Here is a 17,145-nt window from a genome sequence, read left to right as displayed (position 1 = left end):
AAAAGGTTGGCGTGCAAAGCAAAGTATGACTCGGAGTAGTAAATTTCACTAAATAATTCATGGCCATGGCCACATGGCTTGCTTGCCGCTACTGAGTTTCTAAATACATGAAAACCAGGACAGAAGTTGCAATTTTAGCAGAGAAATCAAGTAACCTGTAACGGAATAGAAAACTACATTCATTGAAATTCAAAACATTTAAGTGACTATTAGACAATACAAAATTCTTCTTGCTTACAATTGTATGGCAAAGTGGCAGAGACAGCAACAAAATGCACCAATTTAACACTAAATAGAATTGAGTAGGCTCAGCTCAAGTAAATATTAATCACTACTACTTACCCCAGCCAGCAAGCAAAGGACCAAGTGCGTCATTGTCAGTAGAGATTCCAGATGACTATAACAAAAAAGATAGAAATCCAGTACATTGTTACTCGACAGAATGATTACAGTATTAAGATCGCGTTATCACATCATACTGTATTTTTTGTAGATCTCCCAACTGGTCTCTTCCTTTTTAGTCAGTTCTTCAAATTTAGTAGCTGCAGAAATCTTCATCTTTCAAATGTATGCAATGAAAGCTGAGGCTTTCTAAAGCAATTATACCTCTACAAACACAGTATAAGAAGCCCTAGCCAGACAGTTTAAAACTTCTTCATAGATCAATTATAAAATACTAACTGTCCTGTTGCGTTGACTGATGCTGTTGGCTCAGTCAGTTGAAATTGCACAGTGCTGCTGTGCGTCTCTCTCTCTCTCCAAGATCTACACACAGAAATCACAGGCTGTACTAATGAAATCATTACTGCATGGTGTGTACGCCCAAGCTTCCTGCCTGCAGTGTGTGTTCAATCTTTCTCAATGTGCTGTTAATGTAACAGTACTCTGCTATGTAAATTATAACTGAGGGGACATTCATGTTCTTTCCAGACAGACGCCCTGCCCCACTATGAATGTTTTATTCATGCTCACAAAAGCACCTTTATTCTGAATGTAAATGAATGGCAATGAGGCGGCTGCTCTGCCCCAACCAAGCTGTGCAGCTCAAGAGTAAAGGAAACTGATCATGACTAATGTTTTGGTATTTACATTACTAGCACAGTGTTGTGCCAAAACTACTTGGCATATTGTCTAGGATGAGCCATTTTGCACTGCTTTTACAAATATCTTACAGCAAAATCACTGAAATTGCGAATGCTTCTCAACTACTCAAGTTAATTCCAGTGTACTGGATAAGAGCTACCATAATATATTAGACTATGTACTTTATCACTGCCTTTACCTAATGGCTTAAAAGAATCAGTGACACTGGTTTTGTAGCTCAAACATTTGACTGTTTGCCTCTCATCCAGATTTTTAACTTGGGATATCAAGGACTGCCTTGAGTATCACTCAAATTTGCCAGTCTCAGCTGGGGGGGTGCTTGTTCAGCGACTATATTTCAGTAAGGAAAATAGGTTCAATCCATCCTTGCCCATCTGAATCACATGGTCTTATCAATCAATCACGATGAGTTTTCTTGTATAAAGGGGAACATAGCGCAGATCCAAATGGCTTTTGGCACAGAAAGAGTACTCAATTGGGACGCCAATACTGGGACAAGACTATGTTGATAACTGGAACAAAAAAATCTAAAATTCATTATTAAAAAAATTGTTTCATTAAATTTTTAAAAAACTCTCAGTACATTTTCCTTCTTTCAATTACATCTCATATCTAGAATGCTGGGGAAGTGTTCATGGCTGAACGGTTAGAAATTTTAAACAAGTTGTATCTCTCCAGGAGGAATTCTGCCAAATCAGTTCAATCATTGAAAGGGTAAGTGGTAACATCCATGAAACTTAAGCTTTGGTAGGTCCTCTATAAATTCATACTGCAAAAGCTTTAGCTCTGACTAAACCCTGTAAATATGGTTCAAATAAAGTGACATATCCAAAGCACAAACCACCACATTTGTAGTTCATTAAATACAAATCATGCAATTGAAAAAAACTGCCATTTCAAACTGAAAAACTAGTATTTGTCACATTTCTCAAGTAGATTTCTGAACAAGTTCATGTTCTAAATGTACTACCACCATACACAAAAGTACAGATGTTATTAAGTGTTGGTTGAGAACCTCATTGAATGCACATGATTTGGAAAGATTATTCAGTTGATTTACTTATCCTCCAAAAAGAAAATGTTGTCTTGTGTTTCTCCTGGGTACATAGCATTTTAATTTTTTTTTATAATGTTGAATATCCACATATAATTAATGTTTACAAAAATTAAATATAACAAAAATCTTGAGAATTAAAAGAAAGTGGTCTTGTTCTCCAAATCAAGAGCTTCCAAGGAAAAACCATCAGATAGAGGATAAGCTGATTGCTATGATCAGATGAGGAGGGATCGATTGGCTTCCCTCTTTTCCCTCTCCTCATTTGACCGCAACAGGTTTTTTGAAAAGGAGATACTTGTCAATTTAGTGAGAGGTTAACTGTTTATGCACTGTGGTCATAAAAGAACCAATCAGACAGATCTTGCATTTTAACAAAGCAAACAGGAAAGCTTTTACAGTACCTAACCCGGTCCAAGTTGAATAATAAAATACGTTCCAACTTTTGTGTACACACAAATAGATTACAGATTGGGGAAGGATAGAGTCAGTTAGAGTCCAGTAAAATTATTGGGTACACAGTTTGTGGAGGTTGGTGACTTGACTGACTTCAGGCTGTATTCGGTGGTCCTGCTGCTTTCACTTGGTGGTCCTGATGCTTCCATGATACAACTTAAGATGCAGATGGGTGGCTTATCTTTTCTTCTGGACACATTAGTGCTGGGTTGGCTTCTTTCAAAAAGCTCTGTCTGCAGCAGGGTTCAAAAACTTAATAGTTGGGTGGAGGGAGAAGGATATAGAGATAGAGAAAGAGGGGGAGAGAGAAGGGAGAGAGAGGGGGGAGAAAGGGAGGGGGGAGAGAGAGAGGGTGGAGAAGAGAGAGTGAGGGGGAGAGAGAGAGGGAGGAACCCACTCAGGTTCTTGTTCCTTCAGCATCTTGGTGGCTTGTCTTGTTTGCAGAGAAAGCAGGGGCTTAAAACTCACAAAAGGCTGGGCTGTCACATGACCTTCTCTCCAACTCCCAGGGATCCAACTAAGATCATGGCCAGTGTATTCCGAATGTAGCTTGATTAGATCATTTCTGGGAATCCCTCTCTCAGCCAGGGTTCAATTGTCCAAGTGGTTATGTTTAATTGTTTGCCTCCATCCAGAGCAACCACTCCCAGTATTCAACCCTTTCAGAATGTATCAAGGTGGCTACCCAGGAATGAGGGATACAGTCAACACCCCCCACAGCCCACAAATGTCACAGCAACAGAGGTATAACATACAGTTGTAGCCAGGGAATCACGGGGATAATTACTGAACACATCATGGAGATGCTGAGACAGAGCTTCAGGCTTTTAGATTGGTGTTAGTGGGTTGTCTACAACATTCCCCAGATAGAGTATCCTGCTTCATTATGATATATAGCATAATGCATAACCGCACATTAGAGAGACGTGCATTTGGAGGAAGCAGAACAGTAGCAGTCCTCATACAAGTAAGACCAACGTGAAGGAGAAGCAGCAGGAAAAGGAGGGCCAACTCAAACCTTGCAGAAAAAGATCTGAGGACTTAACAATTCCAGGTACCTACTATTTTCCCTGTTCTCAAAGGTTACACAGGGCCCCTCTGCATTAACAGTCTTGTCACAACCTTTACTAATCCCTTAATTCTGCATTAAAGAAACTGAAAGCATTCAGAAAACTTCTATATCAATGACATACGAACAATGCTGCTACTAAACCACAATGCAGGCCAAGTACAAAATGTCACATATGTAATTAATTTACCAGCTAAAGTCATAAGTCTTCCATTCATTTCTCACCCAAATAATCAACCTATAATGTTTTTTTCCCCCGTTAGCCTCAGCAAAGCTGGTAGGAGGCTGCTGTTCATTATACTTGGACCCTTGAGATGGCCCTGACTTCTCAATGCTCGTGACTGAGGGGGACAGGTTACAGGCTGCGAGATCTTGGCTGCTACCAGGCAGTTTGGCGTAGTTTGCTTGCTGGGACTATGGTGGATATTGGTTCGGGGGTGGCAAAGCAACAGCTTGCATCCTGATAGAGACCAGCACGTTCTACTCCTGTCACACCACTGTCATTCCCATATAGCTAGGCCTCCCATTAATCTGATTACAGAAGATAAGTAACGTTTTTGAATCTCTTTGATCCACAAATCTATCTAGGATGAACACACCTGTCTCTCTAATGTGGAGCCCATAGCCTGCATGGTAGCAGACTGAACTTACACTAAAGCTGCAAGGCCTGTGATCTTACTCACTGTGAGGGTCCAGCTGCAGCATTCATGGAGGGGACCACACTCTCCTGGGTAAATTGTAGGGTGCTGATGTCATGCAATGTCATACAACACAGGCTGGAAGCGGACACCTCAGCACTTTCAGCCATAGAGCTGAAACCCTTCCAATACCTCATACAGCTGTTTATGTTATGCCTTAATTATTTTTCTTTCCATGACTGGGCTGAACTTCTCATCTCTGTCCTCATCAGCAGAGCTGGAAGAGAACCTCACCCAATGGCAAGCAGTCTCTTGTGCTTGCCTTGCCACCTTGTTCATTTGGTGCCAGGTGTTTCATCACATAGTGATCCCTCTGGTTAGCTAAGTGACAATGATTGAGCTTGTGTCTGGAAGCAATGGTGCCTGTGACAATGCATGCAGAGGATTGTCTTCACCTGAGGCGTTTTGCTATGCAGGAGCCTCCTGTTACCAAGCAGAACATAGAACAGAAAGAGAAAAAGGACAAGAGCTGGTATGTCAGATAGAAGACAGACATTTGCAGGCAACAGTCTTAAAAATACAGTTTGAAATCATAAAGTTTGCTGAGGTAAATGAAGGGTTACAAATAATATGCAGAAGCCCTGCTCAGGTAAGCTGCCAGCCTGGCCTTCCTCAATGCTGTAAGCTGTCAGGTGCTGTTGAGAGATGGAAAGCTTGACTCCCCTTTTCCACGTGTGGTCATCAAACCTCTGTTGAGATTGAGCCCAGGTCCTGGGGGTGAATTTGATGGTAGTGATCTGTTCAACCATCTCTGTCCCGCCCTGCTTCATTATGGGCCTGGGTCTGCTCTTGCCCTCATTTCCTCTACCAGGAACTTCAGGGAAGCATCAGAAAATCTGGGAGCAGCCATTCTACTTATCTGTGCTGCTACAATCTTTACCAGCCTCCTGCAAGCAAAAATCTTAGTGGGAAGCACAAACTCTTTTAGAGGTACATCCCCACTTTAAATCGGCCTGGACAGTTATGCCAGAAGTTCCACACATTATGTGGCAGGCAGCCAGTCAGCTGAATAGAATTGTGTAGGTCATATGCCAAGAGTAACATTGGTGGCTGCCACCCAGACACACCCCACTGCCCAATTCACACCCCGAGTTAAAAGTGGAGCTAAAAAGCTCGACACCTGAGAGAGGGGGCTTTTTTTTCCCTGAATGCTGCTGCTTTTAATAAGTTTTACAGCATTGTAGGCTTTTCAAAATATCAACTTTCAAAGAACGTTGGACATTTGCAGTTAGCTTTGGATATTTAGTTTCAAAAACATAAGCTAGTGTGTCTAACACATTTGTAGCTGAATAAATAAGGTCTAACAAGGTTTCAATGAAGATATTTTCCAATATCCCAGCCTCTGTCCATGAAAGAATTAAGAAGGCAAACAATGAGGAAACCAATAATCAGAAAAGTTTCATCCATGTTGTACAGATATTTGTCAGATTTTGATTCTTAATTTCTGGCAAGAGCAAATTCACAAGTTAACGGGCAGTAAAAGCCAGAACAGATTTCAATTTAAAATTTCTGGATATTTCACCAACACCTTTTTCCCATTCTCAAACCAGTCTAACAATGAATTGGATGGGAGAAAGGAGAGTTAAAAATTAAACACAAAATTGATATAATTTTCCTAAGGAAACAAATCCTAAACTTTTTATCCTGTATCTTTAACAAAATTTATGATTTAATGAGGTAGCATTTGAACTCTGGATGCAAAAGTACAAGATAAGAATTTTCCATTTCCCTTTGCTTGTATCATAAATAGAAATATGTCCCCAGAGTCCTGTAATTACTTGTGTTTACTAATACTTAGCATTAATTTTCTGCAAAATACCATTTTGGGGAAGTAAAAGGGGTCAGAAAAGAAATTAGTTACTTGGAAATTTACTCCTCAAATAGCCATTTCCAAACAGATTACCACAACAGACCTACCTTTGTTTTGCTCCAAAACTGTAAATTTTAGCAATCTTAATCCAATTCTGAGGTGTTTCCAGGTTTCCATTTATTTTTAACTTTTTCATCATCATGAGCTTCACTCCCTCTAGATTCAAATAACATTGTTGCTGAGACGATTTATTTTCTATAGAGTCGCTGCTGACAGGTATGATTGTGGAAATGGGTGATTGGAAGCCAGAGTAAGAAAGTGAAACAGTGTTGTATCAGCCACAATGACCGTTAAGGGGCACAAGGGGATTGCCAGTTTCAAAATTGCTTTTGTGAGGGAATCTGCATTTTTAATTTGGGCTTCTGTGTTTTCGGAGCAGAGGCTGAGGATGACAACCCCGGCAGGCTCGGGGCTCTGGCACAAGTACAGAGTACAGCAGAGGGGCAGGCCTCACTTGCACATGGATTTTGAAAACATGACCTGATGTGCGGCATGGAAACTCAGCCGTGGGACCGTGTGCGACCCGACGCACATGACAGTTAGTTGGGAGCAGAAATGTTAGCTGTGGGCAACTGAAGTACTGTCATTAACTCCATGCAGCTGAGGCACAGAAAAAGTCCAGAAGCAATTTATAACTCCAAGCTGCTGAGGAGTTGAGGCTCAGAGAAGCCCGGGAGCATTTGGTAGCCCCATGCTGCTGAAGAGCTGAGGCTTAAAGAACAAGGTTGGCAGCAGTCGTTGGTAGCAGCACAGTTGGGAACTGGAAACTGCACCTGAGTATAGACTCTATAGTACAGCCTGGCAAATACTGTGGGACTCAGTCTCGGAGGAATTATTGAGTGGCTGGGAGGTGAGCAATCATTGGGATAGTTTGAGCTGGAGTCCGATTGCCTGACAACTCATTGCAGGCAAAAGAAAACTGGAGTTGCTGTTGTTGGAAATCAGAGAGTACACCTTTGAAAGAGAGGAGCTGAAATCCCTCCGAAGGACAATAGAGTTGTAAGAGATTTTGTGACTCACAGTGATCACTGACATCTGGGTGGGTCGCTGAGAAATTTGAAGGATCTGCCTTGGTTGTGACTGCTATTTGGTGTGCAGTTTGTGGTTTCTGTTTGACCACGGTTTGCTTGTTTACCTCATGTTAATTCTAGATGTTAGTGTATAGGATAGGTAGTATTGACTGTATTGTTGACTCTGGTACAGTAAAATTTCTATTTTTTTTTGAAACTGAGGAATCTTGTGGCTTTATTCTCTTAGTAAGTAACTTGGATTTCAAATTGTGTCCACTTTAAACAAAAAAAATATTAGTTTCTAACTGGATCATAACAAATTTTGGGGCCCTTTGTAGGATTTCAAATCCACCAACGGATAAGGGTGCTTGGACTTGCTAAAGCCAAAGCTAACAGGATCGCACTGTGAATTTACTGTACTTATTGAAAAGAACAATGGCTATGTCAATTGCCACGACTTTTCTGGAGAGGGAAGACTTATCCAGAGCGATTTGCAACAATTAAACAAGGATAGGTTCATAGAATTAGCAGAAAAGTTGAAGTAGGGGTTTAAAGCAGGGGCTAAAAAAGCAGATGCAATTGAGGTAATAGCACAGCTTCTGGGATTAGAAGAAGCAATGCCCTGACCCAAAAAGAACACAGCCTGAGTTGACTAGAATTCAGTTGCACATGAGCAACCTTAAAAGAAAAAGAAAAGCAAAAACTCCAACTTGAAAAAGTAGTGAGAAAAGTTGAACTTGAAAAAGAGGGAAAAAAATACAAAAGCTCGAAATTGAACTCAAGAGAGAGAAGTTAGAGTTAAGGGAGGGAAAATGATAAGGAAAGAAACAGAGTTTCAAGAGAAAGAAAGAAATCAGACAGCTTGAACCAGCTAAAGGCAAGTGTAGGCTACAGAATGAAAGTTTAGAGGATGAGTAGAGTCTCACACCAAGCTTTGATTTAGCAAAGAATCTTCACCTCGTGCCTAATGCTGGAGCTGAGAGATATTTTATCTCATTTGAAAATGTGGCTACAAAGCTACAGTTGTCAAAGGATATGTGGACTCTGATGTTGCAAAGTGTCTTGGTGGGGAAAGCAATTGGTATTTATTCTAGTCTTTTGGAAAAACAATCCTCAAAATGTGAGACAGTACTTGTTGCATATGCGCTTGCACCTGAAGTCTATTAATTAAAATTTCAGACTTTAAAGAAAAGACCAAATGAAACGTTGGTAGGATTTGCCAGGGGGAAAGAACTGCTGTGGGACTGGTGGTTTCAGGCACTGAAACTTAAGCAGAATTTTGAGAATGAGAGAGATCATGATACCTTTCTCATAATACTCTCTCTCTCTCTATGGTGAGAAAAGAACAACTTCGAAATAGTATTCTAATAGTCGCTAGGTCATATCTGCAAGGTTTCTAAAATAAGGGAAGCAACAGTTATCACGTAGGCAGCTAAAGGGCAGTAAATTTCCATCTGTAAACCCAAACTGAAATTGTAATGGTAGGCCAAATGCAAATGAACAAGCTTTGAATGTTAGTTAAGGGGATAGCAAGAAGAAAAGAGTGGAGTCTTTCCAAAGTGGTCCTGCAGATAGTGTAGAAGATAGGAATGAGTCCAAAAGATCAACATGTTTTCACTGTCATAAAATTGAACACATGAAAGGAAAGGAGGTGCAAACAGCAGGAATTATTATCCTGAGGTTTTGCTTAGAGCTTATTGTTAGCAAAGGATTTAGACCTTTCCACAAAATGTTCAATGAATAAAAATGTATTAATACAGGGAGTGTGGCTATTCCATTGTGTGGAGCAAATTTAAATTGTGCTTTGATAAAGGAGTCTTGTGTGGTTGATATTGTTTCTAAATTAATCGTTAAAAATGTAGACTTTCTATTGAGAAATTATAAAGCAGGCAGTACAGTCTTTCTGCCGCCTGGGATGCGGTGCCACAGTTCCCAAGTTGTGCCTGTGAGTAAAAAGTCCTTGCCTATTTGTGAACCCCAGTTGAGCAAAGAACCTATTCATGTAAAAATGCTGATGCATCCACCCTAGTAATGGTCAGTACGGAGGTAGCAAAAGTGGCTGCAGAATTTCAAAATAAAAATTTGCAATGGGAAAGACAGAGACCGCAAAGTGACCCTGAAGGGTCAATAACACCTGACATCAAATCAAAAATACCTGCCAGTGTTGAGGCACAGGATACAGAAGCAGAAATCCAGGCAAGTGGGCAGTTCATAAAAGACCATTCAGGACCCCAAGAAGGTTGGAATGAATGATGTGGTTCATGAATTGCATGGAAGTGTTAGAAAGGAAAATTAAGGCCCAGAATGAGAAAGCTGTTGACATCACTCAAAAATAATTAAATAAGACACGGCCCAAATGGGATCAGGGAAACTGAAAGATTTTAAAATGTTCAAAGGTCAAACCAAACAGCCCTTTTGTTTGAAAATAAAAATCATCTCAATGATATTCTTGGAACAGCCAAAAGGGTTTTTGATCAAAGTAGTAATGGGTTGTTGGCACACAAAGAAGCCATTTTGGACTTGTCTCAAATAAACAATTTACAATGTCTGAGTTTAAAAAATGAACGCCTATAGCTAAAGAAGACAGTGACAATTTGATGGTGGACTTAGCTGAGACATTCTTTGCAGAATTAAAGAAAGGGCATAGGAGAAAACACAGGCTGAGTTGTGACAATCCTATGATAGTTAAACCCAACTAATCCTACTTGTCATCTGTACTTGTTATTGTTTTGGTTAAGCTCTTATAACTCTGTAAATATGATATATACAATTGTGAAAAATGAAAAGGTTACTAGTTTAGTATATAAGCTATCTGCTAAAAGTTTATTATAATAAACATTTGTATTTCAAAGCAATTGCGAAGAAACCTTCACTACGGTAAAGCTTGCTTCTTCCCCCAAGGGTCTGTGGGTTTTCAGAGCAGAAGATGAGGACTACAACTCTGATATGCCCAGGGCTCCAGCGTAAGTGCAGAGCGCAGCAGGGGTACAGGCAGCACTTGGCCAAGGATGGCGTGAAAACCCACGTAACTTGTACGGCACGAAAACACAACCACAGAACAATGTGTGCGGCATGAAGAGAGAGCCCACAAGACAGTTAGTTGGGAGCAGAAGAAGAGGGCTAGCTCTGTGCAGCTGGGGCACAGGAAAAGCTGGGGAGCAGTTGATAGTTCCGTGCTGTGAGCAGCTGGGGCTTAGAGAAACCTGGTGGCAGTGGCAGTGACAGCTCTCTGCTGCTGAGGAACTAAGACACAGAGAAGATGGTTGGCAGCAGTCATTGGCAGCAGCGCAGCTGGGGAGCTGGAACTGAGCCCGAGTATAAACTCTGGTGCAGCCTGGCATATATTGTGGGATGTAGTCTTGGACAAGGTGATCAAGCAGCTGGGAGGTGAGCAGTCATTGGGGCAGTCTGAGCTGGACAACTCATTGCAGGCAGAAGAAGAAAGAGAGCCTCCAGGGTGAGTTGAAACTGTCGAGGGAAATCAGAGGTTATATCCTCAAAAGAGGATCTGTAATCCCTCATAATGAAGACAGAGTTGGAAGAACTTGGTGACTCACAGTGATCACTGACATCTGGGTGGATCGCTGAGAAATTTGCGGGACCTGTCTTGGTTGTGACTGCCATTTGGTGTGCAGTTTGTGGTGTGTGTTCGGCCACTGTTTGCTTGTTAATTCATGTTTACCTCATGTTAATTCTGGATGTTAGGTTGTAAGAGAGATAGTATTGACTATTTAGTTGACTTTTGTATAGCAAAATTTCTTCTGTTTGTTTAAAACTGTGGAATCTTGTGGCTTCATTGTCCTCAATGTCCGTAAGTAACTGGGATTTAAAATTTTGTCTACTTTAAACAATAAGTTACTGGTCCCTAACATAATGCTCTGTAATCGCTATGTTAGTGCAATGAGGGGAGCTTATGAGATGCAAGGACAAAAATAGAATCAGCAAAGTGCCAAAGTAACGATTAGAATAAGGAATACACCTCATAATAACTAATGTTAATCTCAACTAGATGTCGTCAGAACAAAATCAAAAATTCTTCTTAACTGCCTCATGTTGCTGCGTTAATATGCTTTGCCACAAAGTAGTAGGACAAATAATTTATTTCTACAGATCTCCACAAACAATCTTGCAATTTGTGCAGTACCAGGAAGATGTGCAAGGAAGATGTCAACCTTTCCTCTGTAGCATCCAAGGACTGAGTTCACAGGAGAAAATGGAAAAGCTCACTTTTCAGCCTTAAAAGGGGCAAATGAAATGAGATCTTATAAAATTATCTAAGATACCAAGTAGAATAGAAAAGATTAATCCCCAACCCTAGTCCAAATTTAACCATGACTGCAGGGTAAGGAGATATAAATAAACTGGGTAGGAGAAAAATGAATTTCAGGACTGATGATCATAAAAGATAACACAAATAGTATTTAATATCTGGAATGATCTTCTTGGTAAGGTAATGGAGGCAAAATTCTTCAATTATTCAAGAGCTGTTAGATAGAGGGAAACAGCAAATAATGGAAATTTGAAATTCTTCACATAGAAATGTTGTCCTGTTGTTTCCCATTACAGATACTGACATATTCACAGTTAGATGCACAATGGAACATAGGTTTTTAATGCAAGAATTAATGAGCTGGGGCATATATTAATGAACTTAACTGGGGTGTACAAGGTATAAATTTAAAGTTAGCAGATGACACCAAATTGAAATGTAGTCAACAATGAGGAGGACACTAACAGACTTCAGAAGGTCCTAGTCAGACTGGTTAAGTGAACAGGCACTAGGCAGATGAAATTTAGCGGAAGTGTGAACTGCTGTATTTTGGTAGAAAGAATGAGAGACAATACAAACTAAATGATACAATTTTCATGCATGCGCAGGAACAAAAATCTGGGGGGCGTTTGTACACAAATCTTTGAAGGTGGCAGGAAAAGATGAAAAGGCTGTTTTTAAAAAAAAAAATCATTTTAGACCCTGAGCATTATTTTCAGAGGATTAGAATACAAAATCAAGGGGTTTATGTTAAACCTTTGTGAAACAGTGGTTAGGCCTCAGCTGGAGAATTGTGTTCAAATCTGATCACACCATTTTAGGAAAAACATCAGGCCTTAGAGAGGGTGCAAAAGAGATTTACCTGAATGGTACCATGAGGGACTTCAGTTATGTGGGCAGACTGGACAAGTCGGGGTTATTCTCTTTAGAGCAGAAAAAGTTAAGAGGGGATATGATGATACAGCTTGAAATCATGAAAGTTCTGATAGGCTGGATAAAGGGAACCGGTTTCCAGTTGAATAATATCAGCAACCAGAGGACACGGGTTTAAAATGAATGTCAAAAGAATCAGAAGTAATAGGAGGAAACTTTTTTTTACACAATGTTGTTGTGATCAGAGTGCACTGCCTGAAAGAGTGATGGAAGCAGGTTCAATTGTAGCATTCAAAAGAAAACTGAATAAATACTTGAAGGAAAAATAATTACAGGGCAATGGGGAAAGAACAGGGGAGTGGGACTAATTGGATAGTTCTACCAAAGAGCCAGCCCAGGCATGATGGGCCAAATGGTCTTCTGTGCTGTATCATTCTATGAAATTACAGCCCTCATCTGTACTCACCTTGAAATGCTCTGCCAGAAATAAGAACATAAAACCGTAAGGCAAGTCAACCTGTACTCCTTCCGAGACACTCACTGTGACCACAAAGAATGGTATCAGTAAAGGCATGTATTCTCAAAAGTGATAAAATTAATAGGGTAAGTTACTAGCAAAAGGGGTGATGGGGTCACCAAGAGCTGGCAATGGACTCAGTGCCCTCCTTCTGCATGGTAAACACATCAATGACTCCAACAAACTAGTAAAGAGTAAAACATAGTGTATGATTTGTGTAACAGAAATCTTTGATTCAACGCTTTCAAACTTCTGTTTGAAGCTTTTTTTCACAACTGGGAGTTCAAAGTTAAGAAAGTGAAAGGGATTTTAAAGAGAAACAAAATAAAATTTCATCTCACATCATCTGAACCAAAGAAAAATCTGTATGTAATGCACCACCGTTTGGCACAATATAACTGGACAGAATTAAATAATTTGAGTAAATTGGGCCCATGGAATTCAGTCTGTTAATGCATTAACTCATAACATCAGAACCCAATAAATAAGAGCAGGAGTAGGCGATTCAGCTGCTTGAGCCTGTTCTGCCATTCAATATGATCATGGCTGATCTTCTACCTCAACTCCTTAATACCCAACATTCTGTTGGCCTGTGTTATGACTGTACTCAACAATTCAACATCCACAGCTCTGTGGGATGGAAAATTCCAAAGATCCACAAACCTTTTCAGTGAAGAAATTTCTGCTCATCTTAGTCCAAAATGGCTGATCCCTTATTATGAGATTGGGAAGTTCCAGATCCCCTAGCCAGGGAAAACACCTGCCATTCTTGTAAATTCTAAGAAATATAGGCCCAGTCCAGTCCACTCATTAGACAAATCTCATATCCTAGGAATCAGTCCAGTCCTCCTCAGGTAAGGAAGTCAGAACTGCACACAATACTCCAGCTGCGGTCTCATCAAAGCCCTAAATAACTGCAGTAAGACTTCTTCACTCTCACAACTGAGAACTTTTTAATGTAATTTCAATATCACAGCTTTACATCATTAGGTCTTTCTGCATCTGCACTAAGCAGTCTGTGATTTTTCCATCCATTAAAATGAATGATTAGAAACTGATCTGGTAAGCGCAGAAATGAAGTCTCAGCCAATGTATTTCACGTTTTTTATTTTCTTATGCTACCTTATTCATAAGCAGATCAGAATTGGCCCAATAGAATCATACTCATAGTGGCAACACCCATTACACCAAACCACCTTTCCTCAACAGACTACACTTTTTAACAAGTCTCAATATCTCTTTTGTTCACTAATGTAGACTGGACAACCAATACATTCCATAGTCTACTATATCACCACAAAATTTATTTTATAATGAAGGTTTTGTAGCAACTAAAATACTAAATGAAAACTGGAATATTGTTTTCTTCCTCAAATATTAAAGAATTAAACAGTGGAATCCTAATGCATATAGTAAGTCATGCCAAATAAAAACACCTTGTATAAAACCAGACTTGACGGCTTGAAAAACTCGCCTGCTTGAAGGAAATGATAGCTTATTTTTGCTATCAAATGATATCACTGCAATTTGAACGGATACTTTCAAGACGGGAGTCCACTGTTGTTGTGCAGATTCCAAACCACCCACATTTAGGCTATCAAAAAATCTGCCAATTATAAAGGTGAAAATACAGAAACAAAGAACAACAGGTCAAAGCATTCTCTTGGGGTGGGGGCGAAGAAAACTGTAATTCTCATTTTATATAAAGATATGTTCATTTCTTTTCAATTACAAATTGCATTTTATTGTAACACAATGAATTATTTTTCTGACATTCCAGGAGGGATGCCATAAGAGGCCATGTGAGGAAAAGTGATAGCAGAGCTGACAAAAATTATCGATGGCACATGCTGTTTGGAAGTACAGGCTGGGATTTTCCATGCCAGCTGGCATCGGTCATATTTGGTGGCATAAGCGGACAACATGGCGAGAAGGCCAAAAATTGGCTCCATGACTAGTGATCGTCTGCTCCACCCACCGATGGCAGGCTGCTTTCACCAGGGAGGCGATGGTGTAGTGGTATTGTCACTGGACCAGTAACCCAGAAACCTGGGTAATGCTCTGGGGACCCAGGTTCAAATCCCGCCATGGCAGATGGTGGAATTTGAATTCAATAACAAATCTGGAATTAATCTGTTGATTGTTGTAAAAACTCATCTGGTTCATTAATCCCCTTTAGGGAAGGAAGGAAATCTGCTGTCCTTAAGCTGGTCTGGCCTACATGTGACTCCAGACCCACAGCAATGTGGCTGACTCTTAAAATGCCCTCTAAAATGGTTTAGCAAACCATTCAGTTGTAACAAACCGCTACAAAGTCACACAAGGAATGGAACTGGACGGAACACCTGCAATCGACCTAGGCACCGGAAATGACAATGGCAATCTTAGCCCTGTCAACCCTGCAAAGTCCTCCTTGCTAACATCTGGGGACAACTGCCAAAATTGGGAGAGCTGTCTCATAGACTAGTCAAGCCACAGCCTGATATAGTCATCTTCACGGAACCATACCTTACAGATAATGTCCCAGACACCACCATCACCATCCCTGGGTATGTCCTGTCCCACCAGCAGGACAGGCCCATCAGAGGTGGCGGCACAGTGGTATATAGTCAGGACGGGGTTGCCCTGGGAGTACTCAACAACGACTCTGGACCCCATGACGTCTCATGGCATCAGGTCAAACATGGGCAAGGAAACCTCCTGATTACAACGTACCGCCCTCCCTCAGCTGATGAATCAGTGCTCCTCCATGTTGAACACCACTTGGAGGAAGCACTGACGGTGCAAGGGCTCAGAATGTACTCTGGGTGGGGGACCTCAATGTCCATCACCAAGAGTGGCTCGGTAGTACCACTACTGACTGAGCTGGCTGAGTCCTAAATTACATAGCTGCTAGACTGGGTCTGTTGCAGGTGGTGAGGGAACCAACAAGAGGGAAAAACATACTTGAACTCATCCTCACCAACCTACCTGCCGCAGACCCAGTAGGAGTGACCACCATACAGTCATTGTGGAGATGAAGTCCCACCTTCACATTGAGGATAACCTCCATTGTGTTTGTGTGGCACTACCACTGTGCGAAATAGGATAGATTTCTAACGGATCTAGCAACTCGAGACTGGGCATCCATGAGGTGCAGTGGGTCATCAGCAGCAGCAGAATTGTACTCGAACACAATCTGTAACCTCATGGCCCGGCATATTCCTCACTCTACCATTACCATCAAGCCAGGGGATCAACCCTGGTTCAATGAAGAGTGCAGGTGGGCATGCCAGGAGCAGCCCCAGGCATACCTAAAAATGAGGTGTCAACCTGGTGAAGCTACAACACAGGACTACTTGCGTGCCAAACAGCATAAGCAGCAAGTTATAGACAGAGCTAAGCGATCCCGCAACCAAACGGATCAGATCTAAGCTCTGCAGTCCTGCCACATCCAGTTGTGAATGGTGGTGGACAATTAAACAACTCACTGGAGGAGGAGGCGGCTCCACAAATATTCCCTTCCTTAATGATGGAGGTACCCAGCACACCAGCGCAAAAGATAAGGCTGAAGCATTTGCTACAATCTCCAGCCAGAAATGCCGAGTGGATGATCCATCTCAGCCTCCTACGGAGGTCCCCAGTGTCACAGATGTCAGTCTCCTGCCAATTCGATTCACTCCAAGTGATATCAAGGAATGGTTGAAGGCACTGGATACTGCAAAGGCTATGGGCACTGACAACATTCTGTCAATAGTGCTGAAAACTCTTGCTCCAGAACTTGCCGTGCCCCTAGCCAAGCTATTCCAGTACAGCTACAACACTGGCATCTACCTGGAAATGTGGAAAATTGCCCAGGTATGTCCTGTACACAAAAACCCAACCCAGCCAATTACCGCTCCATCAATCTACTCTCGATCATCATGAAGTAATGGAAGGGGCCATCAACAGTGCTATCAAGCGGCACTTGCTTAGCAATAGCCTGCTCACTGACGCCCAGTTTGGGTTCTGCCAGAGCCACTCAGCTCCTGACCTCATGACAACCTTGGTTCAAACATGGGCAAAAGAGCTGTACTCCTGAGGTGAGGTGAGAGTGATTGTCCTTGACATCAAGGCCGCATTTGACAGTATGTGGCATCAAGGAGCCCTAGCAAAACTGGATTCAATGGGAATCAGGGGGAAAACTCTCCATTGCTTGGAGCCATACCTAGCACAAAGGAAGATGGTTGTGGTTGTTGGAGGTCA

At 41.3% G+C, this 17,145-nt stretch overlaps 1 protein-coding gene across 3 annotated transcripts in view; it reads right to left on the bottom strand.

Annotated features, from left to right (window-relative positions):
• Window positions 1-17,145, bottom strand: part of wwp2 (WW domain containing E3 ubiquitin protein ligase 2) — a 240,278-nt gene that overhangs the window by 48,549 nt on the left and 174,584 nt on the right. For 2 of the 3 annotated variants that reach the window (XM_078544500.1, XM_078544501.1), the window contains exon 11: window positions 343-397. In XM_078544500.1, the coding sequence (XP_078400626.1) occupies window positions 343-397 (55 nt within the window). Of the gene's footprint in view, window positions 1-342; window positions 398-681; window positions 742-17,145 lie in introns of those variants that run through there. The other variant, XM_078544502.1, reaches the window with a different exon arrangement.

The sequence above is a fragment of the Cetorhinus maximus genome, chromosome 6 (assembly GCF_964194155.1).
Source record: "Cetorhinus maximus chromosome 6, sCetMax3.hap1.1, whole genome shotgun sequence".
Lineage (NCBI taxonomy): Eukaryota > Metazoa > Chordata > Chondrichthyes > Lamniformes > Cetorhinidae > Cetorhinus > Cetorhinus maximus.
Note: the sequence above shows the minus strand (reverse complement) of the source record. Positions and strands in the feature narration are given on the sequence as shown.